The sequence below is a fragment of the Carex rostrata genome, chromosome 22, assembly GCF_964058835.1.
Source record: "Carex rostrata chromosome 22, lpCarRost1.2, whole genome shotgun sequence".
Classification (NCBI taxonomy): domain Eukaryota; kingdom Viridiplantae; phylum Streptophyta; class Magnoliopsida; order Poales; family Cyperaceae; genus Carex; species Carex rostrata.
Window position 1 is genome coordinate 3,881,796 of NC_135939.1, and position 11,911 is coordinate 3,893,706.

Here is an 11,911-nt window from a genome sequence, read left to right on the forward strand (position 1 = left end):
TGTTGCATTAGAGTTGTTAATGCCCTATTATCTTGTCATATAGAGACACTACTAGAGAGCTCAAAACTCCTTCAATTGGAGTGTTGTATTGGGGTTGTAAATGACCAATTATTTTGCCATATAGAGACAAAAGTAGAGTGCTCCAAACACCTTCAGTTGGATTGTTGTATTCGGGTAGTAAATGCACTATTATCATGCCATACACTGTTAGAGTTCTCCAAACACCTTCAATACGACTGTTATATTAGGGTTCTACATGCTCTATTATCTTTCCATCTGAAGGCACTACTAGAGTGCTCCAAACACCTCCGATTGGAGTGCTTAATTTGGTTTGTAAATGCGCTATTATCTTGCCATACATATACACTACTAGAGTGCTCCAAACACCTTCGTTTGGAGTGTTGTATTAGGGCTGTAAATACCCTATTATCTTGCGATCTGGAGGCACTACTAGAGTGCTCCAAACACCTTCAATAGGAGTATTGTTTAGGGTTGTAAATGCCCTATTATCTTTTCATATGGAGACACTATAAGAGACTTCCGAACACCTTCAATTGGAGTGTTGTAGGGTTGTAAATGACTTATTATCTTGCTGTATAGAGACCATAGTTGAGTGCTCGAGATACCTTCAATTGGAGTGTTGTATTCGTGTTGTAAATGCACTATTATCTTGCCATATATAGACACTATTAGAGTTCTTCAAACATCTTCAATTCAACTGTTCTTTTAGGGTTGTATTTGCTCTATTATATTTCCATCTGAAGACACTACTAGAGTGCTCAAAACAACTCCGATTGGAGTGTTTAATTGGAGTTGTAAATGCCCTATTATCTTGCCATATAGAGACACTACAAAAGTCCTCCAAACACCTCTAATTAGAGTTTTGTATTAGGGTTGTAAATGTCTTATTATCTTCCAATCTGGAGACATTAATAGAGTGCTCCAAACACCATGAACTGGAGTGTTGTATTAGGGGAGTAAATGTCCAATAATCTTGCAATCTGGAGACACTGCTAGAGTACTGCAAAGACATTTAATTGGAGTATTGTATTAAGGTTGCAACAACCCTCTTCTTTTGACATATAGATACACTACTAGAGTTCTCCAAACACCTTCATTTGGAGTGTTGTATTAGGGTTGTAAATGACTTATTATCTTCCAATCTGGAGATACTAGTAGAGTACTCCAAACACTTTCAATTAGAGTAATGTATTAGGGTTCTAAATGCCCTATTATCTTGCCATATAAAGACACTACAATAGTCCTCCAAACACCATCAATTGGAGTGTGGTATGACGGTTGTAAATGCTCTATTATCTTGCAATCAGGAGACACTAATAGAGTGCTCCAAACACCTTCACTTGGAGTGTTGTATTTGGGTTCTAAATGCTCTATTATCTTGCAATATTAAGACACTAAGAGTCCTCCAAACACCATCAATTGGAGTGTTGTATTAGGGTTGTAAATGCCATATTATCTTGCAATCTAGAGACACTAATAGAATGCTTCAAACACCTTCAATTGGAGTGTTGTATTTGGATTCTAAATGCCCTATTATCTTGCAATCTTGAGACAGTACAAGGGTCCTCCAAACACCATCAATTGGAGTGTTGTAATAGGGTGGTAAATGCCCTATTATCTTGCAATATGGAGGCACTACTTGGGTGCTCCAAGCACCTTCAATCGGAGTGTTGTATTAGGGTTGTAAATGTCCAATTATCTTGCCATATAGAGACACTAGAGTGCTCAAAACACCTTCAATTGGAGTGTTGTATTAGAATTGTAAATGCCCTATTATTTTGCCATATAGATACACTATAAGAGTCCTGCAAATACCATTAATTGGAGTATTGTATTAGGGCTCTAAATTCCCTATTATCTTGCCATATAGAGACACTACAAGGGTCCTCGAAACACCCTCAATTGGAGTGTTGTATTAGAGTTGTTCATGCCCTATTATCTTGCAATCTGGTGGCACTAGTAGAGTGCTTAAGAGACCTTCAATTGGAGTGTTGTATCAGGGTTGCAAATGCTCTATTATGTTTCCATCTGAAGACACTACTAGAGTGCTCCAAACACCTTCAATTGGAGTGTTGTGTTTGGGTTATAAATGCCCAATTATCTTTTCATATGGAGACACTACTAGACTGCTCCAAACGTCTTCAATTGGAGTGTTGTATTAGGGTTATAAATACCTTATTATCCTGCAATATCGAGACACAACTAGAGTACTCCAAACGCCTTCAATTAGAGTATTGTATTAGGGTTCTAAATTTTCTAGTATCTTGCAATCTAGAGACACTCCTAGAGTGCTCTAAAAACCTTAAATTGGAGTATTGTATTAGGGTTGTAAATGCCCTATTATCTTGCCATCTGGAGACACTACTAGAGTGCTTCTAACACATTTAATTGGAGTGTTGTATTAGGTTGATAAATGCCTTATTATCTTGTCATCTGGAGATAATACTAGAGTGCTCCAAACACATTCAATTGGAGTGTTGTATCAGGGTTGTAAATACCATATTATCTTGCAATATAAAGATACTACTAGTGTGCTTGAAACACCTTCAATTGAAGTGTTGTATTCGGGTTGTAAATACCCTATTATCTTGCAATCTAGAGACACTCTAGAGTCCACCAAACACCTTCAATTGGAGTGTTGTATTAGGGTTGTAAATGCCCTATTATCTTACCATATAGAAACACTATAAGAGTCCACCAAACATATTCAATGGGATTCGCCAAGGCATTATTCGCGTGCAGATTGGGTCAATCGTGTGCGAGTGGAGACTGTCAATTTAAGGTTGGGAGAATTTGATTTGGTGCAGTCTCTCAGTTGCATGCAGTTGACTTTAAACTGCACGAAAGTGCGAGGGAAATTTCAGAGAGCTGGTCTCTGCTGAATCCTTCGCATATTGATTGTTTGAAAAAAAAATTCAGATTATGATTGCCTATTAGTTGATGTTCTCTTATGCATGTTTACGTAATTATTTTATCCCTCTTGAGTGTGTATGTTCTAACCATGACTCTACCTAAAATATAGGATACAAGATTTCGTAGCTCTCCCCCAAGCTTATATCTTACATTGTCTTCCAATGTAGTAAATAAACCAAAGGGAAAAGATAAGAACTAGAAAGAACTCACAAAACAAGCATGATGTAATCAAAGCATGAAGAACGAGTCGAGGGTGGAGAGAGGGTTGAACTTCGTGCATTGTTGCTTCCCTCAACTTTGCTTGTAGTTTATGTTGTAATCACTCTCTAATGAATCTTCTCCTTTTAGGCTTGTAGTTTCTGTTGTGATCAGCGTGGCTATGTTATGCGACTCTTAGCTTGATCCATATGGATATGTAGGTCTACTGTGTGGCCTGTACATGATGCTGAAATTTCAGCGCCTGAACTTAAAACAGTCATAGATTTTGACTCGTAACTCTATTTTGAGTGTATGACCACTTTTGAGCACAGGTTGTACTTTGTGCGGTTTACTCGGTTGTAAATGTCATATTATCTTGCAATCTAGAGATACTACTAGAGTGCTCCAAACACCTTCCATTGAAGTGTTGTATTAGATTTGTAAATAACCTATTATCTGGCAATCTAGAGACTCCTAGAATGTACTACATACACCTTCAATTGGAGTGTTTTATTAGGGTTGTAAATGCTCCATTATCTTGCAATCTCGAGACACTACTAGAGTGCTCCAAACACCTTAAATTGAAGTGTTGTATTAGGGTTGTAAATGTCATATTATCTTGCAATCTAGAGACACTCCTAGAGTGTGCTCCAAACACTATAAATTGGAGTGTTGTATTAGGGTTGTAAATGCCCTATTATCTTGCCATATAGAGACACTACAAGAGTCGTCCGAACATCTTCAATTGGAGTGTTGTATTAGGGTTGTAAATGCCCTATTACCTTGCAATCTGGAGGCACTACTAGAGTGCTCCAAACACCTTCAATTGAAGTGTTGTGAAATCATCAAATCTATTTTGGGGTTGTAAATGCCCTATAATCTTGCAGATACTACTAGAGTGCATTTACAGCACTCCAATTTTGAGAGACTACTAGATTGCTGCAAAAACATTTAAAACAGATTCGATCACTTTTAAACTTGAGTTCACCAAGGAGCTTGATGAACTTATGAACATCCTGGTTCTACTCTATTATATAACTAATTTAGTGAACTACTTGAATCGAAATTTGAACGTTATACAATAAATTTTTAAAGCAATAGCACACAAGGCCTTATACAACCTATAACACCTAAGCCCTACTCTAAAATAGAAATAGAGGTAAATGGCACAAACCACTAGACTAAATAAATCTTTAGATATAAATTAGTTTTATTTTATCTATATTTATTTAAGAAAATATTAAAACTACATAAGAAATTCTACATACAAAACTGCATATATAGCATGACCTTCCGCATGCATAAACAAAACCACATTTTAAAACACTGTCATAAACTGCCCACATTTTCTAAATCCAGACCGTTTTGCAGTTGGCAACATACCATTATTTCAAAAAGCAACCGTGTTCTACCTTAGAATCACACGTAACTTGTTTTGGATAATGCTTGATATTTACTTCAGCGCCAAATCAATCCTTTCCGGATAACAAAAATAATTTAACCACAAATACATGATCAAACTTGGGTTATTTGTTGTACCAAACATGAAGATAAAAACAAGCTACAGATTTCGTCTCAACTTTTTAAGTTCACAGTTCCAAAGATACAAATAACTAATTATCACAGTAGCCAGAATTTTCTAGCTCAAAATTGACCATCGAGAAAACATACATCAAAATTATCAGACAATGGAAACAAGTAATCCTCTAAAAGTTTCTAATAGTACAAGGTCACTAGAAACAACTTAAGAAAGGATGGCCATGACATCAGAAAACCTTAAAGCAATATAATCACTGCCGTCATCACCCTTGAACTCGCTGCCTGCGTACTTTGAGTACAGAACGGTGCTACCAGGTGTGATGTCCAAAGCCTTTCTGTTGCCATCATTATCCAATAAACCAGGACCAACAGCAATGATCTGCATTTCATATAGCAATGTTAGTAACATAACCATTAAGGAGATTGTACAGAGTCTCAATCAAGAGTTGCAGGCTTCTAAAACTGTTTGCAACTTGAGAAATATTTTCAAGTTACATGCTCACATTGTTGATGCCTTGTCTTTAATATTGGTCAACACTCAACAAAAAATAGGACAGTAGTAGATTATCATTGCAGCTCCAAAAAAAAATAGCAAATAAAATAATAAATATTAAAACAACAACAACAGATAAAGTTGTTGCACATATCTCAGCATACCTTGATAATATAAGAAAAACTAAGTGCTCATTTAAGTAATTCAATACTAAAAGAAAAGGAACTATCTACCGGAAGTATTAATTCATGAAATCCCTACTTATCAGGAATTTTGTAAAAATATTTAAATATAAAACCAACAGAATCCAGTTCATACTAATTCTAATGGAGACAATTATGAAGTGCAAGGACCGAAGCCTTGTATAACAGAAAAGGTAAACTCATGGACCAAAGACAATTCAATCAAGTGGAATTCAAAAACAACTCACTGTTCCAATGGAAGGCTTTTCCTTCGACGCCTCCGTCAAAAGCAAACCACCTGCTGTCTTGTCTTCCGCTTGTGCAACCTGTGCATTCAATCAAACAGATCAGACTTTAAAACTCAACCACACTCTCAGCTCGACACATTTAAATACTAGAAAAAACTGCACAGACACAAGTTCTCACAAAGAATACAAGAACTAACCTTAATGAGAACTCGATCACTCAGAGGTTTCAAATCTTTCACATCCTCGGTCTCGATAATACCTACTATGTCATCCTCATGCAGAATAAGATGCTTTACTCCGTTGAATTCAATTTCTGTCCCCGAATACTTTGAGTATACTACTTCAGCCCCTGTCTGTGTTCAATAACATAATATCTTTTACTTGTTATGAATCACTGAATGATTTTAAATACTAGTACTGTTTCCACACCTCTTGAGACCAAACATTTGGATCAGAATATACCTGGATTCTGCCAGATTTGCTTAAACTACAAAAGGAGTAATGAAAAGATTATGTCCCTTCAGGAAAGCAATGATATTGTGTCCGACTACTTCAAATTCAAGTACAATTCCAAATTCAGCTGAGATCCTAGAAAAGGCTGAGTCCCCAGAGCCGTTTTATACAATTTAGACCCTTCTATTAGCAATTAAAAATATAATTAAAGTGGAACGTAAAATTTTGTAGTACCGGAACACTGATCTCAACTTTTTTGTCGCCGACAGTTCTACCCTCACCAATGGCAACCACCTCACCGCTTTGTGGCTTGGTCTGAGCTGTAGATGGGAGAAATATGCCGCCACTTGTTTTTTCCTCAGAAGTCTTGATCTCAACCAACACTCTGTCACCCAACGGCCTTACTGTGGTATACTGCAACCATCAGAATTAACCAAAAAGACAACACATTCAATAAACGAACATGAAAATTTTGTTCCTAGAAGGATTTACAGAGGGTGTTTTACAGTTCAATTTGACAGATTTAACAGCAACAAGTACAGTCCGCTGTTATTTGGAGTCGCAAGTTAGTATCTACAACTACTTTCTAAACTAACAACAGAATCTCAATTGACATTATTAAGTTATTCAATTAATTGAATAACTGTATACCTTTGGGGTAACAACTGTGGCAGCTTTTGCTGTGAGGCCTGTGAGGCCTTTGAGGCACCTCTTCTCAAGCCTAAATTGCATACCACCGAAGATCGAAGCTCTCCTATTGGTTGACACTAGAGTAGATGATGTCAGCGTTCCTGGAGCAGACAGCTGTACTGATGCCATCGCTAGACCTAAACAGAAAAAAGGGAATATATTGAATTGCATAAGATGATGTAATTCCTTGATCAACAAATAGAGTTTAAAAAACTGGAAAAATGAAATTAAATTAGACCTTGGAGAGAAGAGATTGAAGAGCGGCTGTTTTTTCTCTTTTTCTAAGCGGGCTGATTGGGATAAGAGAGTAGCGAGGGAGAAGGAAGATAATAAAACCCTAGTGAAAGAGTACAGAAAGGAAGTCTTTGGAAGTTACTAGAACTGGAAATAAATCTTCTGCTATTTCCAACCGTTCAATTTTCTTCATGCGGAAATCTCAACGAGATAACGTTTTTATGCGTGAATCTCAACGAAAATCAACAATTGCGATCGGAATAACAGCAGATTTATTTCCACTAGAACTATCCTGTCTGGCAGCTGCATTCGCATCCTATGAGATATCTCATATTTTGCGCGATTTTTTTTATTGAAAATTTCAACCGTTCAAATACGTTATGCACGAAACTCAAAGCTCAAATAATACTGACAAAAACGTGTCTTGTCATGACTAGCATGCCGTGATTTTGATCTCATTTTTGAAATAAAATCAAGGAAATTGTTGCAGGGCATATCTTAATTATGAGCATCTTATTTGTGAGAATGTATGTTATTATAGTGAGGTTGACAAATACTATACGATCAATGCAATTAAGATGAATTCAGGAGTGAGGCTACGATAATATGCATATTATATATTGGTATGTGTTTTGAATTTATATTTTCATTTTTAAAGTTCATACAGTTAATCTTCAACATGATTCTCATATAAAAATATATTCAGAGACATAACTTTATACATTTTTTTGAATTTTGGAACTATTATATTAGATAGATAGAAGATTATTATTTCAAATGATTTAGAATCTTTATATTAACTGATTTTTATTTATTTAATAAAATTGGATTTCTAAATACATTTTTATCTGACATTTATATTGAACATTTCGTATCGACTTTTTAAATATGAAAAACGGAGAAAACATACACAACATATGCACACAATATCTGCACATATTTTTGTTTGATGTAAATCAATCGGCACTAAAATTTTCAAGCTTGGTTGAGGTTTGGTGGGTGCTACTTTTGTTAAGAAAAAAAGCAGATTTGGTCAAGCTTGGCTGTAGGCTTGTAGCTGGCCTTTTATTGTTTGATTATATATGCGTTTCTTTTTTATTGCCATCGCCATCAATTTGCACTTTATTGAGGCAAGATTCAAGAATGTACTTCTATAAATTAACAAAGGGTTTTGAATAAGTTTATTGGTTTGCCTATTTTTAGCACGATTTGACTTCATGGATCAAACTTCTCTACAATTCCCCAGCAGAATTATAATTGTAATTCTTAAATAAATAAATTGTTAAAGAAACTGAACAAATTAATTGCTCTAACTCTTGTAGAGCATATGCGTATGTGGTTGAATTATGCATAGAAATTCTTATACGTCCTATATATGCGAAACAAATTCTTATACGTCCTCCTATATATGCGAAACAGCATATTCGGCCACATAAACACCACATATTGTTTTGTGCAGTCTGCATATAATTTTTATGCAGTCCATTCAAATAGCATATTATTTATTAAAAAATTCAAATTTAATTGGATCTAAAAAGATTTATTAATCAAAACGGATCGGATATCCGGTAATAATCAAAATCCAAACCAAATACTCATCCGGAGTGGGGTCCATTGAGTGATTAATCACAACAATTTTCAGCTGCTTTTATAGGGAGCAGAGCAATGCTTTTTGTTTCAGAAGTGTTGTGGGACTATAAAACAGGAATTATAAACCGGAAGGACGCAGCTTCTTCCTTTGTCCTGCGCAAATTTACTTCACTTGGGCCAGTTGGGCCATAAAGGAAAACAATATAATAATATTTCTTTGCCTTGTACAGTACCAATTTATTAATGATATTGTTCCATGCATTAACTAATGATCATTGTTTCATGCACCATAAACTTTTAATTGCATATTTGCATTATACACTTTCATTCATTTAATTAACAGCAAAGAATGTTAGATTAATAATTCCATATTATGCTCTATTTTTTATGAATTCTTATTTTAAAATCCGCATAAAAATCTGCGAAAAATCCAGCCTGAAAAATATTGATCCGGGTTATTTGTTGCAGTCTTTCTAATAAATCAAATTATATTGTATTTCATCTATTTTTAAAGAAATATATTCAACATTTCTAATATTTTAATACAAAAAATAAACAAATTAGAAATTTCTGTTTTTTTTTTTAAAAAAGAAGCAAAATTCACAAAAAAGGTTAACCAATAACCGGACTCTTAAAAAACAACATTTTCGGTTACCCATTAACCGGACCTAGAATTCGGTCATATTTATGTTCTAAAAAAGGAAAGTACACTCTTTATATTATTTGAATTGATTAATTATAAAATTAAACAATAAAAACATATTTGCAAGTTAAATTTAATGTATTTATTTTTTCTTATCTTTTGACCGCTTAACTTTATACTAAATTAATTTGATAATTTATAAAATTTTCTTATAAATATATTATTTATAAAATATATCAGTTTCAAGTAAATTTATCATGTGAAAACTAATTGGACAAATTTTGAAGTTAAAAAAGATTCTTACTTCTACATTTATTTGGAATATTAGAGGTAAACGACAATAATTTTGAACAGCTGTTGAATGGTAGAAGTTGAACTTAATAGTACTGTAAACGTTGACTAGCTTATGAGATGCAGATTGCTTGATCATAATTTCAGAGGAAGCCAACAATTAACTTTACGAGAACATGAAGTCATTGATTACGCTGGAAGCCTGGAACTCGATGTCATGCGGACTGCGAAATTAATTTGACCATACTAAATGTGTAGTCTCAAAAGTCTTCTGTGATTTAATGTCGTAGTCTTAAAAATTTTACATGTTCATGTCACAATATTTAAGAGAAACCGCGGACGCTTTACAGTTGTCAAAAAGTGTTTTGACTGGACCAGTGGTTATTCATTTTTTAAAAGTGAAAAGTAAACATGTTTATATTAATCCGAACAATTACAAGTTACAATTCTTACCAACAACCTCACCGCGGAGGCAGAGCTAGGGGTGTCAATGGATGCCGTACGGTACGGTACTGGTACAGGTGAAAACATTTTCATATTATACTTATTTAAAATTGATTTTAACCATATCTTATTTAAACCTCAAATCTAAGTTAAGTAAATTTTTTGAAAACCTTACATATCAAACATTCAAAACTAACATATCAACACATAAATTTTAGTAGACCATTATATAACAAATAAGCATACATTCATAAACTACATAAATTAGTGATATAAGCATTGTTCTTGACAGACGAAATGAATTTTTTTGCCTAACAACATTGAAAGGTAGTAAAACGAATTGAAAGTTGAGAAGATATAAGATAGCTAATCAGCTGGCACTCACCTGTAATTAATTTTTAATTATTTAAACTAATAACAAAGTTAGCACTCAACTGTAATTAATTTTTAATTAATTAAACTAACAAAGTTACAAAATGACATTCCCATAAAAATTAAAAGCATTATAATTTATAAAACTTAATATGCGGAGATGGGAAAAATTAACAGCAATGAAAGGATCTAAGTCCTGACTCCTGATATGTGTCTCAGATTGATCGAACTGTTGACATCAAATTGTCTTTAGTAAATATGTGTTCACACTACAAGTCTACAGCCGAAAAAAATATATATGTGTGTGTTCACACCTCACACGAGTCCGGATTCATTCCTCCCGTTGATCTTTACAAATCTCCACTTCAACAGGGACAAATTACAAGATCTGACTTCTGAGTTCTGACTATGAAGGTATTATCTGACTTCTGAGTCGTTATTAGAGGACAGCGTTGCTCCATCGCCATTATCGATTGTTTGATCTGTTCTAGAGTTGATATTTCCTCCGCCTCTTTGCCTAATCGGAGCTTAGACGGTGTCTCACGACTGGAGGAGAGGTGGTGGGAGGCGGAGGCAACAGAGGGGAGGAGGGGGCGATTAAAGCGGAGATGGAGGATCGATGGATCGTAGATGGATCTCTGCTCTGACCTCTCTCTCTCTAAACTAGGATTCTAATTTGTGGGATTACCTGAAATGGAAAGCGGAGAGGAAAAAATAGGAAAATTTAGGGCTTGGCTGCTGGTAAAGCTGAATCTTTTTAAAATATGAATTTTAATTAAATTAGAAAGTATCAGTGCCGCTCAATGACAAACAATTTAAAATTAGAAATATATATCAGATTATCAGTTAAACTGGTTTCCGAAAATAGAAATATATTGGTTGAACTAGTTGGGGACTGATTAGGGGTGTTCATCGGATTGGTTTGAACCGAACCGAACTTGGTAAATCAAATTTATAATTCGGTTTTATAAATAGAACCGAACCGAACCAAATCAAAGCTTTATTTCGGTTTGTTTGGTTCAAACCAAAATATATTAATTTTTTATTTAAAACAATTTATTTATAATAAAATGAAGTATATTAAGAAATAAACCGGAGTATTAAGAAATAAACTAAGATATTTAGAAATAAATCAAAGTATTTAAAGCAATTGATTAAGAAATAAACTGGAGTATTAAGAAATAAACCGGACGGGTTCGGATCAAATTCATATTATATAAAAGTTTGGTTTTGAAATTTTTCAAACCGAACCAAACCGAACCATTAAATAAAAAAAACCAAACCATTTGAACCGAACTAATTTGGTTCGGTTCAAAACTGAATAAAATGGACCCAATGAACACTCCTAAGACCGAATAGAATATGATGACTTGGAGTACAATAACATTTCTCTAATATTAATATTGTCAGAACTGACCATTTTTCCTTATTTAATATCTGTCTTGATTAGTTGACATTCCTTTATTTTGTTTTTCTCGGCATGATACAATACAACCCGCTCTTATACCAAATTTGTTAGCGGAAAAAAATTTCAAACATAGTTGAGGACTTGAGGTTATGAATATATATATAGAGGAGGGTTCAAATGCACTCAAATTTT

At 34.3% G+C, this 11,911-nt stretch overlaps 1 protein-coding gene across 1 annotated transcript; it reads right to left on the bottom strand.

Moving 5' to 3' along the window:
• Positions 1–4,774: 4,774 nt before the first annotated feature.
• On the bottom strand, positions 4,775–7,106 carry LOC144574044 (20 kDa chaperonin, chloroplastic-like). The gene is made up of 6 exons (XM_078323871.1): positions 6,976–7,106; positions 6,699–6,874; positions 6,282–6,461; positions 5,792–5,947; positions 5,595–5,672; positions 4,775–5,050 (listed from the first exon to the last, which is right to left on the bottom strand). Exons 2-6 carry the CDS (start codon positions 6,864–6,866, stop codon positions 4,877–4,879), a joined length of 756 nt encoding a protein of 251 aa, XP_078179997.1. The 5' UTR covers positions 6,867–6,874; positions 6,976–7,106; the 3' UTR covers positions 4,775–4,876.
• Between the last annotated feature and the right edge of the window lie 4,805 nt (positions 7,107–11,911).